General features: G+C 39.0%; 1 protein-coding gene across 2 annotated transcripts in view; it reads left to right on the top strand.

Moving 5' to 3' along the window:
• The window catches only part of LOC115576906 (complement C3-like), a 30714-nt gene extending 6892 nt beyond the window's left edge, over positions 1–23822 (top strand). The window contains exons 10-40 of one of the 2 annotated variants that reach the window (XM_030409536.1): positions 99–214; positions 476–622; positions 2833–2932; positions 3064–3152; positions 3284–3475; positions 3633–3788; positions 3910–4036; positions 5237–5284; positions 6875–6995; positions 7842–7930; positions 8064–8203; positions 9070–9288; positions 9985–10048; positions 10154–10243; positions 10386–10592; positions 10733–10808; positions 10945–11101; positions 11704–11799; positions 12423–12573; positions 14558–14643; positions 15075–15152; positions 15256–15411; positions 15549–15611; positions 18780–18861; positions 19219–19267; positions 19493–19583; positions 19700–19789; positions 19881–19983; positions 22216–22305; positions 23460–23549; positions 23659–23822. In XM_030409536.1, the coding sequence (XP_030265396.1) occupies positions 99–214; positions 476–622; positions 2833–2932; positions 3064–3152; positions 3284–3475; positions 3633–3788; positions 3910–4036; positions 5237–5284; positions 6875–6995; positions 7842–7930; positions 8064–8203; positions 9070–9288; positions 9985–10048; positions 10154–10243; positions 10386–10592; positions 10733–10808; positions 10945–11101; positions 11704–11799; positions 12423–12573; positions 14558–14643; positions 15075–15152; positions 15256–15411; positions 15549–15611; positions 18780–18861; positions 19219–19267; positions 19493–19583; positions 19700–19789; positions 19881–19983; positions 22216–22305; positions 23460–23549; positions 23659–23804 (3509 nt within the window). In that variant the 3' untranslated portion in view covers positions 23805–23822. Of the gene's footprint in view, positions 1–98; positions 215–475; positions 623–2832; positions 2933–3063; positions 3153–3283; positions 3476–3632; positions 3789–3909; positions 4037–5236; positions 5285–6874; positions 6996–7841; positions 7931–8063; positions 8204–9069; positions 9289–9984; positions 10049–10153; positions 10244–10385; positions 10593–10732; positions 10809–10944; positions 11102–11703; positions 11800–12422; positions 12574–14557; positions 14644–15074; positions 15153–15255; positions 15412–15548; positions 15621–18779; positions 18862–19218; positions 19268–19492; positions 19584–19699; positions 19790–19880; positions 19992–22215; positions 22306–23459; positions 23550–23658 lie in introns of those variants that run through there. The other variant, XM_030409537.1, reaches the window with a different exon arrangement.
• The last annotated feature ends 571 nt before the right edge of the window (positions 23823–24393 follow it).

Here is a 24393-nt window from a genome sequence, read left to right as displayed (position 1 = left end):
GAGGAAGAGACAAAAATGTAACTTTTTCAATACAAGCATATAACTTTGCATCATCAGTTTGTGTGTGAACGCATTCATGTTTCTGCATCAACACACAGGTAGTGAAATGGTGGAGGCTGAGTCAAGAGGAATCAAGATAGTCACCTCACCGTATACTATCCACTTAAGGAAAACAGCCAGACACTTCAAACCAGGAATGCCCTTTACTGTTGTGGTAAAGTACTTATTCACATTTACATAACTGACAGCAAAAAGTATAGCTACATTTCTACACTGACAAAAGATCCTTTACAGAAAAGATTCCACTATACTGAAGTACAGTCACTCTTTGTTAACTGTATATCTGTATTATGTATTAGAGACATGCTGTTTAATGCTCCTTTAAAAACTAATTGATTTGTGCAATGTTTTCATGTATTTTCATTATGATGCAAAGGCACTCTGATAGTTCATCTGTTTGTATCTCTGATGGCAGGTTGAAGTCGTGAATCCTGATGACACTCCTGCTAAAGGTGTTCTAGTGGCGGTCGATCCTGGCCAGGTGGAGGGTTTGACTGATGACAATGGCATGATTAAGCTTACCATCTCTACGGAGGAAAACATTGACAGCCTTACAATCACTGTGAGTCAGTGACATCGTTTGTCTTTTTGCATTATCATCCATTGGTAAGTGGAAGCTTAAATCTTAATCAGCGTTTTTGATATTAGTTTGTAGAGATGAAATCAGGCAGTGGTTCCACTGCAGGTTGTTAGTTTCCTTAGCTGATTATTGTGGTTCAGAAAGATGGTTCTGTCCTGCCACATTTAGAGCTTCGATCGGTGTTCTGAGAATCTTCTGTTCCTCTGAGAACAGCTTGTTTATTTAGTGATGGAAAGAAAAAAAATTCAGAACTTGTGTTATTACCTGTAAAGATATATTAGGCCACCATACATTTAAATATTTGAATATTCAAAGTTAAAATGTCTTTTCCAAAACTACATAGTGTTCCTTTGAGTCAAAATACAAGATATCTCACTGAAAAGTCAGTGGATACCAAAACTAAACTAAAAAAAGAGTGAATTTTGGATTTCACCACCAGTTTGTCAGGTGGTCATTAGACATAAGTCAGTGAGAGGAAAGAAGAAGATGTCAGCCACTGACACAGTGTATGCTCTGTATATTCTTTTTTTTTGCCCCCTGGTAGCCAGAAATCAAATAATTAAGCAATATTACCCTTGAGGGTGTGCTTTAACGTCATTTGAGCATGACAGTGATGCGGTCCGCAAGCAGCACTGAAGTGCTCAAATGATGTTAAAGCACACCCTCGAGGGTAATATTGCGATTATACAACTAATACCAACACAAATAAAATCGCCTAAGTTATAACAAAGATTTTTTTTTTCTTTTATACTTTTTATAAAACGTTTGCACCGCAGTCACAATAGTGTCTCTCACACTTAAGGGAAAATAAATAATAGCCGGGGTGTTTATTTGTTTCAATCACTGAACAGACCAGGCGTTTATTTGGGACCAGGGGGCAATTTGGGACAGGCGTTTAATTCCTTCCTCTCAAAAATCCTTGATGAAAATGTCACAAACTTCGCCAGCTTCTCGGTGAATTGGGCAATAGTTGTCTTCTGCAGGTGAAGTTGTTGCGGCGGAGGAAAAGATTCAGCTGACCAGCACTCGCAGATAATTCCTCATCTCTGCTGTCACTCACGGTGGCGTACATTTGTTTCTCCATCGCCCTGATCATTTTGCGAGACACTCTCTCGTGGCGTGGCCGTTTGCTGATAACTCATCCCCGCATGTTTATCTCAAGCTCCTCACTAGCCTTCTTCCTCCCTCCAGCAGGCAGCCTGGCCCTGTTGATGTCCTCCTCGGACAGCTCTGTTTATTTCTTTTTTATCGCCAATCTCTCACTCTCTTTGGGTCGACAGAGAAATGTCTAGCGGCTGCTTCTCCCGACTTTTCCTCTGCATATTTTACGTCACAAAGTTTTAATTTCAAGCCGTAATTTTTTTTTTTTTTGCTCCAGCTCTGACAGTTATTATGTTGCCATGGAGATGGATAAACTATTGCCACAGACTTGGCGGAGTAATATTTTGAGTAATGAGTCAGGCGTGCTGTCATGCTGATTTGAGCACGGTCAAAATGTCTTGTTGACCAATCAGATTGCTTGGTCGGAACTACTATAATGCAGGTTTATCACTGCAGTCAATGCCATTCTTCACTCAAATATGTTTTAGTCATGTCATGTGTATTCGCTCAGTTTGGCATTGTGCACCTGTTTAAAACACTTTTTTTTTTACATGTTGATGTGAACGATCATTTTAACAGTGGCAGGTTTAACCTACTGACATGAGGCATGAATAGAGATAATAAGCAGAGCAGAAAATGTCAGTAGCAAGGCATGCTATTTAGTAATACAGTAATGATCTGCCTAACATCCTGGTTGTTTATTGTTATTTCTGATCCGTTGTGGACAGACAATCACTCAAAGGGTAGCATAAAAACATAACAACTTAGTCCTGGCAAACAGCTCGTGGGGATGGTTAAAATTCACAACACTTCACACACACGGACCACCATGGAGACACTCTCACACTGCTGCACAACACTGTGGTGTGCCGCACTGCAGGATTTGGTCTGAATGCAGCCTAATAGATGTTCATTTTAATTGCCTTACCTCAATTTAAATAAAACAAATACATCTAATACAGCAATGTAATTAAGCTTTTGGCAATGATGACCAGCTATTTGTTGTACTTTGCAAGATACTGTGAAATTGAGTATATAATAGACTTGAGACCTCTTTGTGCATGCTTTCCTGTGTGTGTCCTTGATTGCAGGCAAGGACCAATGATCCCCTTATTACACCTGAGAGGCAAGCATCAACATCCATGACAGCTCTCCCATATACCTCTGGTAGCAACAACTACATCCACATAGGTGAGGGACATCCTGACATGACAGCATATAATAAAAAGTTGTGATGGTGGTGGAAGTGGCAAAGTACGGCATGTGCCATGCACTAGATCTTTTCAGTGTCTAGCACTCATAGCAACATGTCATTTTTGCAGGTGTGGGTACGAGTGTGTTGGCATTAGGAGACAACCTGAAAGTCCACCTTTACTTCAAAAAGCAGTTACATCAAGACATCACATACTTGGTGAGACATGTTTAACATTTGTATATGTGTGTATTTGTGCACATGAAGGAATGTTTGTGTTGCTTTCAGCAGGTGATTATAAAGATATGCTAATATTGGTAAGGGGCTGATGTATGATTCGTTGTCCCCAGATCCTGAGCAGAGGTCAGCTGGTGAAAAAAGGCAGATACCGCACAAGAGGCCAAGCACTCAATCCCCTGATGGTTCCCATTACCAAAGAAATGCTGCCATCATTCCGCATCATAGCCTACTACCACACAGATGACAACGAAGTGGTATCAGACTCTGTTTGGGTGGATGTCAAGGACTCTTGCATGGGCTCGGTGAGACACACTGATGTAGCCAAGTTTGAGCATTCGATACACCCATGCACAATAAAGTTATTTGTATATTTCTTTGACATGTAGTTTCTACGCATAAATCTGCTTTTAATAATTTAAAAATTGCGCGTCTCATTCATTGTCTCCCCTTCACATCTAGTTGAAGCTGGAACCAGCCAGACCTGCTCCATCGTATGAACCTCGCAGAATGTTTCGTCTGAAGGTCACAGGAGACCCAGAGGCCACAGTGGGACTGGTTGCAGTTGACAAAGGCGTCTACATCCTAAACAACAAACACCGCCTCACTCAGAAAAAGGCATTTTATTTTTATTTTTATTTTCATGTTTCTAAATTCATATCAAATCAATCATGTGAGTTTACAGATGTGTCTGTTTGTAGGGTAACTATTTGCTGTCTTTTTCTATTTCTTTGCTCAGGTGTGGGACATTGTAGAGAAGTCTGATACAGGCTGCACACCAGGTGGAGGAAGAGACGCTATGAGTGTATTCTACGATGCTGGGCTGATGTTTGAGTCTGAGGCCTCTGGGACTCCCATCAGACAAGGTGACTTCACCCTTCCCTCCACTGAACGTACCGTTCTTTAGGCTTTGAAATATAACTTGTAAGGAGAAGGAGCTGTTGAATTATTTTTTTCCCTTTTTTTCCAGGTATAAGCGTCTAATGGCTGACATAATGTCATTCAGATAGTGTCAGGGACACTGTTCCTGAAATGACTTATAACTGTTCAATCTTTTAGTGTAATGTTTCAGTATTGTGAGTACCACAAACAAAGTTCCATTGGCTCTTTTGTTTTGGGGGCCAGAAACAATATACTTTGGGCACACTGAAATGAAAAAATCTGCAAAATACCACTAAGAGTTATGTGAGATAATGAACTGACCATTTTGTGAGGGGTGTGATGACGAAAGCTCTAACATTTTTTCTGAACTAACATGTAAATGTTGCAAAAACACAATGTACTGCAATTTCAACAAATGAAGTGTGCTATTGTACATCCATTTTTCTTCCTACCCACACTAGGTCCAGGTGAACAACCAGATAAATGACCTGATTTGATTATAAAAGGTCCAGTGTGTTCGGATCGCAACCAATTGAATACCCCTCGCCTCACAACACTGTCTCCCAGCCTGCCAAATTTACCATCTAGTCGGTAGAATATTGATAAATTCAGAAAATGCGTCTTTAGTTATCACTGAAAGAGGTCCAGACAATCCTGAGGGTGATTGTCGATTAGTTTGCCATCCCCCGGCAAAAAGTCAAAAGATCTGTAATTCATAGAATACCCGTTTTTACAGGATTTGATTATTATTCAACTCTATCTTCTCCACTCACTGGACCCACCATCAAATCACTCGACTCCAAGGGCCAGCCATTCCCTGGAGCTGACAGCAATGCACTGGCCGGAATGTGGGAGTTAACTCTGAAGTTGTCAGACTATCACCAAGCTTCATAATGTTGTGTTAATGTGTCAAATTGGTGGAGTTACCCTTTAAGTATCAAGTTGTCCTTGTGGATGTTATCTAGGAGTCCGTTCATCCTGAAAGCACAACGAGACGTAGTTTTTCCGAGAAACAAGTGTAAACATCATTCTAAATATTATATTCCATTTCTGCCTATAGATACTGACAACATTCTTTATACTGGACATTTAAGAGCCACGCATCAACTATACTATGCAAAACCAAAGTCTGGGTATAAACTTGTTGGGTTCTGTTTAAGATCCAGTCTCTGTTGTGTTTCCAGAATTTAAATGTCCGACCCCCAGCGGGAGCAGGAGGAAACGATCCTTAGGTAAGAACCACAGCTCTAGCCAATAACCACATATTCAGTCATATTCTTCCTCACAGTACATGCTCTCTCTCTGGAAATGTTTTGACTTCTTCAAGGATTTCTTTCCAGTGCCATATATTATTGAAAAGATACAAATGAGCTGAAATTTTCCTTATTCAGTTTCTAACAAGAGGGATCTTTCTTTTCTCGTCCTTCAGCAGTTCTTACTCTGTATATTTCTGTTCTTTCTATGTTAACGGGGAGGTTACTAAAATTGACTTGACTTATGGCTCCTATTTGTAAGATTTAGTTGATTATTGAGTCTAAGTTGATTTTTGGAATTGTAATTTGGATCGGCTGCCAACCAAATGCGAGGAGTTTGGAAGGAGACTCAAAAATCAACTGTCTAACAAATGTGAGCTTTAACAAGACGAAAAAATTATATTTCTCAGTTTCCTCTTTTAAAGCTGGACTGTGAAACTATTCAAATGAATGAACATGGTTACATTCAAGCCCTTGCCCAACAACAAGCTGTGCTGGATAAGCCTGTCCTGTATAATAATGATATTGTAGTTTGCAGTAACAGATATTTTAAATGTGGTGTCCGTGGTGACATTACCATGCTGGTGCATGGGTGGTGATGTGTTTTAACTCAGCCAGCAATGATTGATTTGCCAGAACTGTATGGGGAAGCAGCTGTAGCAAAGGAGTAGACTACAGCAAGTAATAATAATAATTAAAGCTGCAAGCAGTGATGAACGGGCCCTTGCAGTCCACACGTGTGAGCGAGTACTGCTGTCACGGTGTGCAGCAATTGTGGCCTGCTGCGTGCTGTGCGGTGTGTGCGTGTACTTTGTCTTAATTACAGTGATGGCATGGGAAATTCTTTTGTCACTTTGCTGTTCCCAACAAACCCTGTGAGAGGGCACTTGTGTGGCTGGGCAAAAAGGCCATTGTAGAAATTTGTAAACCTGTTTTACATAGATTGTGAATCAAGTGAGAACCCTGAATAAGGAGGCTTTTGTAGATGACAATTGTCCTCTTTTGTTTGAGACAAAGTATGCTAACTTAGAGAGAACTCCAACCCAGCTTGTTTCTCGCTACTTTGGCATTTTTGTGTGATTTTTTGCTAATCACTAAAAGTCACCACTAAATTGACAATATCTGACTTCCTGTTGGCTTTGGGTTGTTGGTCCAATAGGACATTTGTGCATCTGGTCATGATGTACGTGCTCACTGATTTCGGTGAAATGCCAGCAGAGTGTTTTTTGGGTTATTTTGCAATAAAAGCACCCCCTTGAGGCCGAGTTGCACAGAATTTTGCACAGAGCTTCGAGGCAGTCATGGGGAAGTATTGATTGAAGTTTTGTGTCAATCACACACACCAATGTGGAGATATGCAACACTTCCTGTTTTTGCAATTATCGTTAATATTAAGGAGATGGAAAGCCAGCTAGCTGACAGACATGAGGAAAGCCTCAAACTGGCCCGAAGTAAGAGATGGGGACAAGGGACAGAGGGAGGGTGGTTTCTACCCATGGTCATACTAGTAGTTAGTAAATAATCACTGCCTTCCAATGTAATATCATAACCTTATTAATGACACTAAAGGTGAAGAAGATGACGACAGTTACGCTGACAGTGGGGATGTCACTTCTCGCACCCAGTTCCCTGAAAGTTGGCTGTGGTCAGATATCAGACTGCCTGCTTGCCCTCAACAAACACCAAACTGGTGAGATAACTGAAACCTGTATGCACATTAATGATGCCACTATCATTTAAAGACACAATGATGTAAAATGACCTCGTCTGTGAACATTCAGATTCAAATTTTAATCAGCAATGGTGGTTGTTTATTGGTTTGCTAACCAGCAGGGAGCCATTATTCATTTAATTTAAATGAATAATGGCCATGGGATCAGTTGGGTGTATTTGTGTTACTCAGACATGTTTACTAGCCCCCACATTCTTTATTTCTTGACTGTACATTAGCCGTTAGCTAGTAAGTAACACAACACACTGAGGATATGTGTATGTGTGTGAATTCAGGTCAACCTCTCACTAAACTTAGCACTCACCAGAGACTCTGGTTCTCTCCCTTGTTTCTCCCCTTCCTTGCTGTAATGTTACATTCATGATGTGAAGAACATTTTTCTTTCCGCTCCAGTCGGCATTCAGCATTACAGAACATGAACACTGATTTGACTGTCTGATGGATGGATCCACAGATTACTGCTGCAGTCAGGTTGATAAACAGGAGCAAATTTTCTGCTCCTTAATCCAAAAAGTTGAAAAAGTGGTCTCTGAGCTCTCCTCTAAGTAGCTCCAGATCATAGCAGGATGCAGTGTAACTCCAAGTGTTTATTCCTCACAAAGTTCTAGCTCTGCACCCAACTCTCTCTTCCAATGTTGGTTGGCTCTGACCAGCTTAGCAGTGTATCTGCCCACCCACTCCTCCTCGCCCTCCCTGCACATCACTGTGAAAACATCTTTTTTTTTTTTATTAATAGAGAGACCTTTAGTGACAGAAATTACATATCACGCATTTCATTTTGCCAACTCTTTTCTTTTGTTTCAGTGACACAACGACAGTACAGCAATCTTTTCCTTTGAAAGACTCAATCACAACCTGGCAGTTCACTGGAATTAGTCTGTCACAAACTAACGGTGAGGGTTCAGTAGCCTCAGTGAAGGCTTGCGCTGAAGGGGTAGTGTGAATTGGGCTACTGATTAAAACCACACCACACCTTTTATTTTTCCTTCTCTTTTCATCACTCTTTATATCTCTGTCGTCTTTAAGGTATATGTGTGGGCGAACCATTAGAGGTAATTGTCCGGAAGGAATTCTTCATTGATCTCAGACTGCCCTACTCAGCTGTCCGAGGAGAGCAGATAGAAATCAAGGCAATCCTCCACAACTACAGCCCTGATCCTGTCACTGTAAGTTCGGGTGATATTTTTTTACTATGTTTTAGGGCAGAACCTATAAGACTGTACTGACATACAAATTGTCGCAGAAAAGAGAAGAAATTAAATCCTTTCTCCAGGCTTTGATAAGCTTAATAGCAGCTCAAATCGAGAGCGGCCCCAGAACTGCGGTAACCTTACTACAACATGTTCCTTTCCATTCAAGTTATCTAAAGGACTTTAAAGTCAATTGGTATTAGAGAAAGTCACCCATACAAATGCGTGAGTAAGTGAGTACACATGAGTAAGTTTTAGCATCTAATAATAAATGTACTTTTTACTTTTCAATTTTTATTTTTCAAGATTATATTTGTGCTGTTTAGCGTTTATTTGACAGTTACATGGGTCACTCGCTATGCAAGCACTCGTACATTAGTTTAAAAACACAAATTTCCTGGCAAAAAATGTACTTCAGCATCCAAAGGACACATAGTTAATTTTAAAATGCAGTTTTTCTCCGATTATTGTTATCAGTGTTTGTTTCAATCCAACTGTCAATAATATAAATCAATTAACAAAACAATGGCTCGAATGCATTATTCAATCTGCTACTGTAAAGTAGCAGAAAATGAAAATAAAATTGAAATAGAATGCAGTATAAGTATCTCAAAAATACACCTAAGTACAATATTTGAGTTAATGTACTTAGTGACATTCCATCACTCTCTAGGAAACAATGTACAACATTGCATTTCTTCAAAGTAAATCATTAGATGACCTAAAGCAAAACTGATGATTGTGATCCACACTATCCACTCTATGAGGGGTCTTCATCTTTGATCAGCTACACATTCCTCCTCAGTCACTTTCTCTATCTTTTTTCTCATGTTGTTTTAAAGGTGCGGGTGGATCTGATTGAGACTCCACAGTCAGCTGTGTGCAGTTCAGCATCTAAACGTGGAAAGTACCGTCAGGAAGTCAACGTTGGGCCTGAAACTACACGATCTGTACCCTACATCATTATTCCAATGAAGCAAGGACAACACCCCATAGAGGTCAAAGCAGTTGTTAAAGACTCTGCACTCAGTGATGGGATCAGGAAGATGCTGCGGGTGGTGGTAAGAATAAAAGTTACTAAGGGGGCAGTGCAGAGAATCAGTTGTATCCAAAGCATGACCACACCATCAGAAAATCAACACATCAATCTTAGTTCACAAAGAATTAGAGAAGCAACTTCATCACAGATACTGAGATTGCTGAATTAAGAATGCAAGTCTTGTAGTCAGCTCAGAGGACGAGTGTTATATTTTTTCACCACTTCTCATGAGAGTAAACATTAAGGCCAAATGCTTCAGTTGAGCTAGGAAATTCCAGAATTTAGTAGAAGGTTCATGACCCCCATTGATTGAATTAATTAGGAGGAGAAATCCTATCATCAAATGAATCAGTCTCATGTCTGAAAGTTTTACATTTTGATTACATTACCCTCGATCGCTATTATGAGGAAAACACATATACAACAATGTAATTAAGGCTATATATATATATATATATATATATATATATATATATATATATATATGTGTGTGTATGTGTGTGTGTTTATGTATGTTTACATATATGTTTATAAATGTTTTTTTATATATATCTATATATATAGATATATATAAATAAAAATACTAAATATACATATACATACATTTTTCTTACAGGCACTGCACTAGTAGATAAAAAGCCATCTATCGGGGCTTAACTTTGACGCAAATGACATAGATTTGTTTTCTAAAGTTGTGTCCTAACTGTTCATTCACCAGCCTCCAGGTGTGCTGGTTAATGATGCTCAGATTGTAAATCTTGACCCAGCTAAGGAAGGAGTAGGTGAGCACACCCATTACATTGCTAAGTTTTTGCACAACTTGAAAATACTATGTATTTATCACTTGTTAACTGATCTCTTAATGTGTCCACTGTTTATTCCTTTAGGTGGTATCCAAAAAGTAGTCATGAACAGTGGAATTTCTAGAAAATTAATGGCTCCCAAAACGCCCAGGAACACAGAGATCTCTGTGACAGGTGAGATATAATGTTATATTTAGGCTTGTTAGGTGAAATATGGCTCTAAGCCTTAAAAAATGATCTTTGCCTGTTAGTTTAGTTGTTTCTTTACATTAGTTTTACAACAATTTAATTTCTCTGTTTCTGTGTGTACATGCAGGGAGAGAACACGTATCTGCACTGGTGGAGAACGCCATTAGTGGACAATCAATGGGTACTCTGATCCAACAGCCCGGAGGCTGTGGAGAGCAAAACATGATCGGCATGACGCTACCTGTCATTGCAGTCACATATTTGGACAAAACCAATCAGTGGGAAGCTGTGGGCCCTCAGAAACGTGGCGAAGCCTTGGATAACATCAAGACCGGTAAGCACACCAAGATGTATTCATTAGGACAAATAACATGAATCTTAATGGCCCTCTGTATGGATTGTAAATTGTAAAAAAAAAAATAAAGATTCAGTTTAATGGTAGTCCATAAAAATGAGTGTTTTGTTCTTGCCCAGGTTACGTGAATCAGCTTAAGTACCGTAAAGATGACGGGTCTTTTGCTCAGTGGGCCCATCACGATAGCAGCACCTGGTGAGGCACCAAGACCTTCATGAATTCACAGATTAATATTTGCACATCATCCTCTAACTTAGATCCTGACTATGGGTGTATTTCATGTGCAAATAAATGAAATTATACTATGACAGCCTCTCTTCTTCTCTCAAAGGCTGACAGCTTATGTTGCCAAGGTGTTTGCCATGGCCAACAATCTGGTGGCAGTGCAACCTGACCTCATCTGTGACGCTGTCAAGTTTCTGATCAACGCACAGCAAGATGATGGCATGTTTAGAGAAGTTGGAGTTGTCATCCACGGAGAGATGACTGTATGTGCACTGATTTCGTCAATATCACTTCATTAAAGGTGCAATCTGTAGTTTTAGGGAAGAAAGTTTAATTAGAAAAGAACGATTTTTCATTGACTGATTTTTTAATTCGAAACAAACTGACCTTAAACTCACGCCAAAATGCCCCCGGACCGCTCTAGTGTTGCTGTTCATGTTGTGTCGAGCCCTCTTAGTGTTTTAAAAATAGAGATTTTGATGATATCATGAAAGTTGCCCGTAGCACTCCCATTGAAAATGAGTGTGACCCAAAAATGAAAATATGGCAAATCTTAAAAGTGGCTCTTTCGTCGTAATTATGCTTTTATATGAAGGTTTGACTCGGGTACATTCACAAAAAAAGCCTAGGTTGCATTTTGGCGAGAATTTTGTTTTACAGGGTAACACAGTTTCCCTCTGAGAACATCTATAAGTTCATATTATTACCTTATTCATATTGTAAATATTAAAACTCTGAGAATTTCCTCCTCAAAACTACTGCCCCTTTAAGTAAATGCTGATAAAGTAGCAACTTGAGTTGAATACAGTAACAGGTCATTAACTGTCATGTGTTCCAAAACATGTTCATGTGTGTGCACATGTAGGGTGATGTGCGGGGCACAGATTCAGGCGCCTCCATGACGGCCTTCTGCCTCATTGCCATGCAGGAGTCACGTTCACTATGTGAAGCCACCGTTAATGTAAGTACCTAACCTTATTATTTCATTTTATCCCTCCCCTTTTATTTCTTTATGCAATGACTTCAACTAGTAATGGGCGAAACAAAGCTTTGTGTAACACCGAACCAATGAAGCAACTGATTTGCTGATCCTGCCCCCCGTGTGGCTGCTACCATCAAGCTGTCCGTTCATTCAGGGCAGAAAATGCAATTTACAACAGTAACAGAAGCAGATTTAATACTTGAAGTTCTTAAGAATTTTTGAATCAGTGATTTGTCAGCTGTTGCTTGATACCTAATTAAGCTAACATGTTCCATGTTCTGGTTGAAAAGGATACTGTAGTGCAATGTACCTGTTTCATTCTAATCTGCTGCTTTAGCTACATTTGTTCAGATTTTTGGACATGTTTTCATTTTCAACATTTCTGGGGGAACACCTTTTAGGAACTTTGAAACCACGAACAAAATGCTGTCACCATACACAGATCGATTCAGCTCATAAATTCTACAGCATTCCTGAACAGAAGTGTATATTCAAAACAGATGGATTACAATCACCATACAAATATGACATTTATCTTTTATGGTAACACTGTTCTCTCCCACTCATTCCCACTCTCCCATATTTTTTCCCCTTCTGTCCAGCGTCTGCAAGCCAGTATAGACAGAGCAGTGGCCTACCTGGAGAGGCGTCTGCCTGCCCTCACCAACCCATATGCTGTTGCCATGACTTCATACGCTCTGGCCAATGAAAACAAACTGAACCTAGAGATCCTCAAAAACTTTGTTTCCCCAGGTGTTGTCACACATAAATATTCTCAAACTAATTCAGTAATGGTCCAAAGGTGTAAAGATTCAGAATCTGTGATTAATTACTATAGTGCAATGGTTCTCCTAGTTGTAGCACCCGAACTGTTATTCCTTCACCATGTGTTTTGGTTGGGTCAGCACATGTATACCGGGACTTGTCTCCATGCCATCGATACACAGACAGTTGGGTTACTCACTGCTGCGAGCACAATTTTTAACTTTCACTTTCGTTTTTTGGAGCAGTTCGCATTTTTACATTTTCCAGCTATAGGAGCCCCTAGATTGCATGAAAATGGCATGTTCCAAGTTCATTGCTCAAAGAAAAGTGGACAGTGAAAATCAGCAATTCAAAGAAGAATGGACTGAAAATGTGCAGTCATTCTCCATCCAACCAGCACAAGACCCATGTGCTTAATACGCCAGGAGACTATAGCTGTGATGAAGATTTCCAATTTGAAACGGCATTATGAGATGAAGCATAGGAATTTTGAAGAGACATTTCCTCAAAATTCAGAGGTAAGAATAACAAAAATAAATGCGCTGAAATCGTCATATCAAGCTGCAAGCAGGATTCTTGTCACATCTATGACACAACAACAAAAAACAAAGTGCTCAGAGACTTGAAATTATTCAACTATTTTAATCGGTCAAAATTATTTCAGTTCGTATTTTTGTTGTTTTGAATGAAAAGGACAGTTTGTTTTGAATATTACAGTATTATTGCATGTGACCTGACCAACCTCAACACATGGACCTTTTCTCATTTAGATTGTCCAGCCTTTCTCAACCTGTTCAGTTGCCAACAACTTTTGTACAACTAAAGTAGTACTATAAGGGATGTTATCAGAAATGCTTGTTTATGTTAAGTGCTTATGTTGAAACATTTTTTTTTATTTTTTTATTTCTGTATCGTATCTTTTTTTGGCCATGAAATAATTTATTAGTTGGGCTCTCGTGTTAATACAAATGTGCGGATCCCCAGACATGACATGGTCAAAAAAAAAATTAATTGTGGCCACAATATAGCTATAACGTGCGCACAAAATACCAATTCATGGCCACAAAATACTAATTTGTGGCCACAAAATACTAATTTGTGGCCACAAAATACTAATTAGTAAAATACTTGTGGCCACAAAATACTAATTTGTGGCCACAAAATAAGTATAACATACACACGAAATACCGATTAATAGTATTAATATCATTCCTGGACAGCGGGGCAAGCAAATCGAGCGCACCTTCTCTACAACCTGCCTACGTGATGTCCTGAAGTTGAGCGTCTTATTCTCTTCTAGTCAATATCTTGTTATCCTGCATTTAGGCAGTGCCTTTCACTGATCATCTCCTTTGAAAGTAGCATCGTGTGTGTCAGACTCTCAGCTCAGGGAATACAGAGGCTATATGAGCCGAAGCATTTAATGATGGCACCGAACGCAGTCGTGCGGTTACAGTAGCACTCACTATATGTATAGGGTTGCCAAGGAACCTGTAGCCTATCAGTGGTCAGAATCTAGTTGATATTGGTTTGCAGGTTGTTGTGGCTCTGACTGAACTACTGAAGGTGTATGTAGTGTTCTCTGGACATTTGTCCTTCAATAAAATCACAGAAGATTAAAAGTTCACTATATTATAGGCATAACTAAATAACTGGCTAAATGCGGGATAAGAAGATATTGACTTGACCAGAATAAGAAAAGACATTCACCTTAAGGACATCACGTAGGCTATTGCAGGTTGTAGAGAAGGTGCACCCGATTTTCTTACCCAGCTGTCCAGGAATGATATCATTAATAGGTATTTCGTGAGCATATTATACCTATTTCGTGGCCACAAATGAGTATTTCGTGAAAAACTTTTGTTTTTCTTAAGGATTCATATTTTAAGATTAAGGGAGTGGGGACTTAGTAGTGAATTAAGATTGTTCCAGCCAAAGCATACTAATGTGAAGTTATTTGTGTCCTTCTAAGAGTCGTCCCACTGGCCAGTACCAAAGGGACATATTTACACACTAGAGGCCACAGCTTACGCTCTTCTTGCTCTGGTCAAGGTCAAGGTGAGCATGTCCCTCTTGAGTTTCACCAGGATGTCGTGCTACAGAACATCATTCATGATGGGGGGGGTTTAGAACATTTGTCTATAAATGGTACTTCCTCTAAATGTCAGTGAAGTGGTACACTTTTTTAAATGAGCTAATTCCTTCTAGCTGCTTGACGCATTCAGAACATTATGGACCATCCAATCCCAAAGGTTGCAAAGACTTAGACTTGAGGTTTACAAACCAGAGAAAGGTTTGACCATCTAGCTGGCTTGTATCAGACAAGTGTCAAATATTTGTAGTTTAACTGTGCCATCATGGAAAACTCATTTACAGTAGAAGTTTAAAGTATAGCTTTTAGAAACTGACAGGCTGTGATCTAAGTAAAACTAACAAATTCACAACTTCCCACAACATTTTACACATGTACTTGTTTCCTGTTAATACAGGCATTGGAAGATGCTAAGCCTGTCGTAAGATGGTTGATCAAGCAGCAGAAGGTGGGAGGAGGCTATGGATCAACTCAGGTAACAGACACTGCACCTCTAGCTGTTTTTAGCACAGATCGTTTTAGTTCATCTGGGCTGATAACCTGTTAACCTAAGTCCATGTCACTGTTTTTCTCTCCAGGCTACTATAATGGTGTACCAGGCTGTAGCTGAGTACTGGGCTTATGCTGAAGAACTAGAGTATAATCTGAATGTGGACATTTTATTGCCAGGCAAGCCAAAAGCTGAAAAGTACAACTTCAACAGGGACAACCACTACACCACGAGAACATCTAGAGTGAGAACACACACACTCTCGCACACAAAGAAAACAGTTCATTAATCTGATCAATCCTGTTGTTTTCCGTATCTTTCTTCTACTGACCCGGGTGTGTGTGTGTGTTTGTGTTTATGTGTGTATTCAAATTCCCACAGATCGATAGTATCAATGAGAATGTGACAGTGACTGCCACGGGCACAGGAGAAGCAACAGTGACAGTAAGTAATGTATGTTTTATTCTGAGATTTATTATTTGTTATTTATTGATGTGTCCTCTTTAAATCACAAATTAAGTCGAAAGCATTTTTTACCTTGTGCGTGGACTGTATAAGACAGATTAGGGCTGGGCATCACTGATCAAAAAATTTCGTTGTGTTGAAAACAGGGGGCAGGTGACCATATGGTAATATGATAATATTATAATTTATTTGTCAGCAAGTGCAAAGAATCTTCAAACAATATCCTACAGGCCTGGAGGATGGACTTAACAGAGAATATAACAGAAGAGGAATGGACAGAGGCTTGCTCTTAGTCCAGCCCAAACTGTGATCACACACTCCAAATTAGGGATCGACCGATATGGACTTTTTAGGGCCGATGCCGATACCGATTTTTTTTTCATCAGCCGTAGCCGATGACTTATTACGGACTGCCGATTTTCTTGAGCCGATAACCTACTACTTTTGCTCCCTCAATTTACATCAAAAAAATTACACGATGATAACAAATGTTAATGAGTCTCAATTTTAAAAATAGGAACATTTATTGAAATCAAAAAAGGTGAGGTTGAACCAGAACAAGTAAACAATATTTAACAAATATTAAAAACAGGTGAGGTAGAACAAGAACAAGTAAACACTATTTAACAAATATTGAAAACAGGTGAGGTAGAACAAGAACAAGTAAACAATATTTAACAAATATTGAAAAAAGGTGAGGTAGAACGAGCATTTCCAGGAGTAGGCTCTGTGAAATGCTGCCACACTGGATTGGTTTTCTGCTCCGCCATTTCTTTAAAATGAATAAACAAAAACACAGATCAGTGTCAGTCTTGTGCAATCATCTTACACTCATACCACCCACATTATGTGTGCATCTGGTTAACTGTGCAAGGGTAAAAGGCTTCCACATCTACAACACAGACTTGATGATGCATTGCTTGCTGACATATTATAAGACAGATATAATCAAGTCATCACAAAATGTCTTTTGTTAACACATTTAGATAATTTAAGAAAACAATAAACAACAAATAAATAAGTAGCCATTGCAATACAGTGCTTGATTTGTAATTTAAGACTGCCATGGTTTCGATTTCTCTACATAAAATAAAATAGGCATGTCTAATGCTACTATGTCACCTAATATGCAAAGTCAACACACTAGTAGGTCTAAACAAAAATGTAAAAGAAGCTGCCAGAATGGCAACCCCAGAACATAAATTAGCAGAGGTAAATAGTGTGATGTCAGATGCGCATTAAGCAACAAACTGTACATGGTTCTCTTCTGCATCAATGTTAACAGGAATAAATATTCAACCAACTATAAAACTGCTTCTCAAAGTTTTAAAAGCTCTCCTTCAGTCGGCACAGCACTCTCATATATCGCTGTGATGCGATGCGTGATCCCACTGAGTGAGACGCGCGCACAAACACACACACACAAACTTCTGTTTGGTAGCTGACACTGACTGAAAAACTTAACCACCATTGAACTGGATTGCTAATGCTAACGTGTGCAAACGGCTTCAAACACTAGTACACTAGTGCACTTGTTTGGTACATGATAAACGTTAACACAAATTAATATTCAACTACGTGTAAAACATGTCTTTCATCATTAAAGCTCTTCTTGAGGGGGGGTTGTGCTATGATATCACCGCGATGGCAAGGGAACTCCGCCCCGCTCCAATCAGGGAGAGAGGGAGAGAGAAACACACACACACATGCGTCCAAACCTCCAGCTAGGTGGTCACTAAATAAAACTGCTACAACACCACGGAACCACAGAACCACATCAGCATTACTTAATCCTATGACCAATGTTCCTAACAGCTACCGTATGAATACATATAGCCACAATGGCAAGCAGTTTTATAGACGAGGCATTCGGCATTCCTGTTTACCATTTGGACCCACAAACTTGCTTAGCTATAGTTTCAAAAAAAACCAAAAACATACAGAGCCTGCATTTGGCATTCGTGTTTCCACTTTCAACGTGTTTAAGTTAGCTGAAATATTGCCAAACAGTTTGAAAGTTTAAAACTTACCATTGTGTTGAAGAGCAGGCTTCCAGCACTCTCCTAGTGGGGGATGGGCTATGCATGGTCTGCACGTTCACTGCAGCGTCTCCAGCAACACGGAGCTGCCTTTGGACACCTGTCTGTAAATAATGCCGGATCGGCGAACACAGCAGCCCACATCTGCCGCTACACGTAAAAAACGCTAAAATCAGCGGAAAAAATAGGCCGGCCGATGTATCGGTGGATCACTACTCCAAATTGCTACAATATAAGTGGTTAAGTGGACAGTACATTACTCCGGCTAGATTACATCACTTTAACCCCAATATTCCTGACACATGTGTTAAATGTAATCATCAGAAGGGGTCACTGATCCATTGTATGTGGGAATGCCCTCAGATTATTGGTTTTTGGGGAAAGGTTTTTAGATCTTATGAGTCTCATTATGGGTAAAGAGGTACCCTGTAACCCTAGAACATGCATTCTAAATATTTACCCAGATGATTTCGTTATTTCAAACAATGTAAGATCCCTGCTAAATATTTGCTTACTTGAAGCCAAAAGGTGTATTGCACGCTCATGGAAGAATCAATCTATCGGTGGAATAAGTTTAGGAAAATGTGGCATATTTTTTACAATTATTTGGAACAGAATGAGACACAAATAGATGCTTGGAATGACAAACTGAATTGAGAGCAAATGGCTGTTTTTTGTTTTTGTTTTGTTGCGTTTTTGGATGTGTGTCTTGTTTTCTTTTTCATTATTTATTTAATATCTTATTTGCGTATTTATTTATTTATTTATCTTTTTTGTCCATCATGTCTGCCAATGTATATTACTTATCTTGAAATACAATAATGAGATGTTTAAAAAAAACGAAAAGTCATTGTGTTAATACTTTGTGAAAGTACCGACAGCCATCCGTACAATATTGTCGGTATTGACTTAAAATCATTTGTTCAAAAATGTTGTGATATTAAATTTTGGCATTCAGTCCTAGAATTTATAAAGTGATTTTTAGGAGATTTATACATATATAAATGTATATTGTGCATCGCCCTAAAGCTTAGATGATCGTATTATTATTTTACGGGCCCTAATGTTAGCTTTTCACATGATAAAATGCACTTTATCTATGTCATAGATGGTGTCTCTTTATTACACCCTGCCTACTGAAAAGGAAAGTGACTGTCAGAAGTTTAACGTGTCGGTGCAGCTCATCCCAGGTAACTTTGTTGTTTGTCGTCATTTCAACGGCTTGTCTGATTGCCTGTCTTTTTCTGTCAAAGGTGTTGCCTGCAGGCCAAAATTGGCAGACTGGGCCTAACAGATGGTTATGGTGTAAAAAACTGATTTCAAAACATTAAACTAAAAACCACTGTTTATCCTGTTTAAGGTTAAAGTGACATTTGTGGGATCTCTAACTAAGTGTCAGACTTGGACCTCCAAGGAAGCCTGGTCATTTTGTTTGCTTGTCTCTACGCATGTTTTTCCTGCTGCCTATCCATCGACCTGCCATGTATTTGTTTTTTGCTTTATGATAAAAACAAACTAAATACGGATCAAATCTTTTTCTCCTGCAGATAGAAATGATGATGACATGAAGAGCTATAAACTGAGAATAGATGTTTTGTGAGTACAATCAATAAGTCTAACTATCTGGATAGAAAATGTTGCGCATGAGGCCCAATGCTGTTGAACCTTTCTGTTTCTTATTGTTGTTATTCACGTTCTTTTTAATTGTCCTGCCCTGTTATCCACCCCCATGTCATACTTTTTTGAATCTGAAAAATATGCTTGTATAATCTTCTTCTGATTGAGCTTTTATACCCATTATGCTGTCCATTTTCTGTGCAGGTATAAGGACGAGGAGCGTGATGCAACCATGTCTATCTTGGATATTGGTTTGTTAACTGGCTTCACCGCGAACACAGAAGACCTGAACTTAGTAAGAGCTCTTACTAATGCAGGCATACTGACATGTGGTTCAAAAGTGAAGAAATGAGACGTGTTTTCTGATGTGTGTCTGTTTATGTTTGTGTGTGTGTGTGTGTGTGTGTGTAGTTGTCCAAAGGACGTGCTCGCACAATTGCAAATTATGAGATGAACACAGTCCTATCAGAAAGAGGCTCTCTCATCATCTACCTGGACAAGGTAAGACATCAGTGTCTGCTTCCTTTATATTTGTTCTCTCTGCCGTGTTCCTTCTCTCTTTATCTCACCTTTTCTTTACGCTTCTCTGCAGGTTTCTCACACACGACCAGAAGAGATTACATTTAGGGTCCATCAGCAGTTTAACGTGGGCGTCTTACAACCAGCTGCTGTGTCTGTCTATGAGTACTATGACCGTGAGTGACGTGAGAGTAGAATGGATAACAGATGAAGGTAGTGGATAAATTGTAGTGCTGTCTATCTTTCTCTGTAATCCCATTCAAATTTCATTCATCATTTCTTTTATATTAAAATAATATCCATATTTTTAAGGTTAAAATTAAGGCCATTAGGAATATTTATTATGTACCTCTACATTGTATGCACAGGCTAATGCACAGCCAATACTAGCATTTATACCATGGTCTGGGGGAATACTCGATTGTGATTGGCTGCAGGGTGTCCATTAACCCCTGAAATATGGACACCTACTAAGCAGTTCCAGTCAAATTGTCTGTTCACCACTGTAAATCAATGCGCTAGCTGGCATATCAAATCTGAATATGTTATTTCCAGGACTGAGTGCAGTCTGTCAGTCCTTCAGTGTCTTATCCTCTGTACACCACAGGATGGCAACTGTAACACACAAGCTGCAGAAAGTACACTTCCCCTCTAAACTTACTGATACGCGAATAATCTCACATCCCGTTCGCTGTTCAACTCTCTGCTTGGGTCAACATTTTTGACCCATGGTTCGATACAAATATATTATATAATTTTTTTAAATCAAACATTTTATTTATGTAACATTTCAATAACTTCTGTATATAATACTCGTCTGATAGTATCAGAGGCGCAGTATTGGGAAACTGAACCACTGTGAAAGGATGAGCTGGCTGTGCGTATGGAGGGCGTGTCTACTGGATGGCCTGTTAACTACACAGGTCCTTCACTCAACTTAATACAGATAAATGTCCCACAAAGCAACATTACAGAACCAAACTAAGGTAACGTAGTAACTGTAACTGTCTTTGGCAACGAGTACGAAGCATCTGTCCTCACACCTGTCCTACAGACTCCATGTCACATTTCTGCTCGAAAAACAGCGTCTGTCACCGGCAAAAAACTTAAACTCACAGAGTGTTTGTAATGAAAATAAATCACCGTGACGGTCAGCCCTCCTGACTGAGACTTCAGGGAACTTTCCCCGGAAAACAGCCTCTGTCCTCGCGAGTGACAGAGTAAGACAGCGACCTGCTCACTGATGGCGATTATGTAATTATGTCATTTAGGACAAAAAACGTAACTTCAGTGGGTCAGGATCTCAATCACGACGCATTAAAATAGCATCCATGTGATTATAAACTATCCGCGGGTTTAGATTGACAGGGGGACACCTGTGAAGCACCTTGAACACACATCATCATGATGTGTACCATCACGTCTCTTTAGGAGCTGCAGCACCGGCTTTCTGTGTGAATTACACAGCGGTTCGTCTTTACTCCAGCAGTGCTTCCTCTGTGTAAACGCCCAACGGTGGAGAATTGGCGAACCAACGCTGTTAATGTGGTGTTACTTATAGCTCATAGGGCTGGATCTAGAATGGGAGTTTATATATATATACACACATATACACACACATCTCTTTTTAGTTGCTGATCAATCTGGAAGTAGTGAAATTGAAACAATTTTTCAGACTCCTTGTTTAAACAGCTGTCTCAGAGGAAAATGGCTGCTGTGTGAATATGGTCAATTTACAGAACAGCCTCTGAATCGAGCTTTTGATCAAAATTACTTACAGAGAAGTTTTTTTATGACACAGTGTTCTCAGATGATATGTAAACACAATATCTTTTCAGCTAAGCACTCACTCAACAGTACATTTCTATTTCTTGAGGAAAGTCAAACACAGACTGTGGTTTTGGTTAAAAAGGCTTGGTTTCACATGGGAAACAAACCAAAGTCTCCTTCCTACTTGGACTTTGTCGTTCTTCAACCTACAATCGTCCATTGACAACAAGTACTTACCTACATTATTTACAGAATTATTGTACTCCATAATAAACATGCTAATTAATCATGATCTTAACCTAAAACTATCCTGGTACTTTTGGTCCATTAAACAGATCAATTCAATGTATTCCAATGTAACATATTTGCATACGTTTGCTGCATTCTAACCATGCTGTCAGGTGACGTGTTATTGGCAGCTGACTGTATTTCCAATCTCAGCTTTTTCAAGAACTGTTCATCCAAACAGTTTTACACTCAACACTGCATTTCCCTGGGTCATAAGCATTACACCCATCAAATATGAAGTCAACAGGTAGAGCAACTGTCTAGAAAGATCAAGGGAAAGACATATGCAGGAAGAGATTCATTCCATATTAGTTAGATGTTTTTCTAATATCTGTTTTTCACAATTTCAGAGACACCTTGTGTGAAATTCTACCGTCCAGAGAGGGTAGCTGGAAAGCTCCTGCGGCTGTGTAGAGGTGATGAATGCACATGTGCTGAAGGTAAACAGGATGATGTCTATCTGATGACCTAATGTATCTTCTGCTAACATAAATGCGTTACTTCTGAAATTTTTTAACAAACACATAATCAGAATACCAACATTGTACTTCATAGAGGTAAAGAATTGGTTGTTAAGTGTATTGTCCTGCACTGTCTCTAAACTGCAGCAGTTTATTAATGTACCTTATTAATATTGGGTGACCTAAAGCTGAACGAACTAAGTCTGAGAGTCTGTACCTATGCACAGCAGCACTTTAAGCTAAATGTGTTATGGCATTACAAACAACTTGACAGTATCGTGTCACCATTTTATTTTAAAACAATGCCCAAATTAAGTTTTTTAAACCATGATGGCATGACAAAAGTCAGAGATGATTACAAAGTACCGTGAACATTAATGTCTGAACTGAATACTATTGCTATCCATCAAATAGAGACTGGTCATTTAAATAAAAGTTGTCAACCTGTTGGTTGCGCAATAGGAAAAGTCAGGGCATTACCTAAATTATTAGAAATTATTAGAAAATTGCAGAGGGTCTAGCAGGGCTCTCACCTGCGGCCTCAGGTTGGCCAATTAGTTATTAGAGTCATTAGAGCCAAGCAGCTGGTATCGCTAAAAATAATGGTCAGACATGATGACATCCCCAGGATTACATTCTCTCAGTCTTGAAAGCTGCCTTCAGAGGGTAATACACAGCTGTATTCTCAGAAATAGAGCTCCGTGTGATGGGTAAACTAATTTTATCTTACGATATGCCACCAGTAAAGCACCAGTTTACCGTCTGGTGACGGAGATTGTCATGGAACTGTGTTGAGCTAAAGGATAACTCACAACTCATAGGGGGCAGGTCGTCTGTGACTGGAAGGTTGCTGTTTCGAATCCCAGCTCCCCGTGGCTGAGCTGAGCTGCATGTCAAAGTGTCCTTGAGCAAGTTACTGAACCCCAAATTGCTCCTGATGTGCAATAGGCACTTTGCATGGCAGCCTCTGCCATCAGTGTATGAATGTGTCTGTGAAAGTCCATTTACCATACCCAAATGTAAAATATTAAGCCGCCCCATCCATCAACATCACATCCAAATATGCTTATTCAATCATTATTAATTATTACTATATTAATTATATTAACCCTAACCCTGTTGTATACTTCCAGAGAACTGCACAAAGCTGAAGAAGGACAGGAGCAATGCAGATCGCAATGCTAAGGTCTATGAGAGAACAGAGACCAGCAAAACAGATTTTGGTAAGAGCGTAAATGATCTGCATTTATTTTATTGAGTACTATTATACAAAAACAAAGCTTCAGAGAGTTAAGCAAGGGAGCTAACAGTCTGCAACTTGTCTGTCTTCAGTGTACAAAGTGAGGATGGAAGAATTAACAGTCAGTCAGTCCACTGACATTTACACCATGCAGGTACTGGAAGTCATCAAGAAAGGTGGGTATTCATGTTTGAACTGTCTGTATTATCCCCTTGTGTTTTCCCTTAAGTGTGTCTAAGGTGCCATGAAGAGGAAGGGGACGTCTCAATTTTAGGTCTCTTTCTGAAATTTTATGGCCAACACTGTTTCCATTTCGACATAAAAATTCTTGGTCATTCAAAGGAAATGTTTGACATTAGAAAACACATTTTTTCCTTTCTTGCAGAAAGATACTATAGATGAGAAGATGACACCATTCACATATTTTACATTAACTACATTAAAGGAGTCATCACCCGGAAATTGCAATTTCTCTCGTTAAATCATGCATATTGGTGTTGGACCTCTGTTGAAACTGTGGCTATATATACATATATATATATATATATATACACAAATATATATATATATATACACACATATATATATATATATACACAACATATATATATATACACATATATATACACACAACTTAATAATATATATAACACCATATACATATAATTAATATAATACCATACAATATACATATATAGATATGTCTATATAGTATATATATATATATATATAATCATACATCATATACATTGATACATATACACATAAAATATAGTATACCACATTATATATATATAAGATATATTATATATATAATATACATATAT

Source organism: Sparus aurata, chromosome 24 (assembly GCF_900880675.1).
Source record: "Sparus aurata chromosome 24, fSpaAur1.1, whole genome shotgun sequence".
In the NCBI taxonomy this organism is placed as follows: Eukaryota; Metazoa; Chordata; class Actinopteri; order Spariformes; family Sparidae; genus Sparus; species Sparus aurata.
The sequence above is the reverse complement of the archived record's forward strand: the minus strand, read 5'-3'. Positions and strand labels throughout refer to the sequence as shown.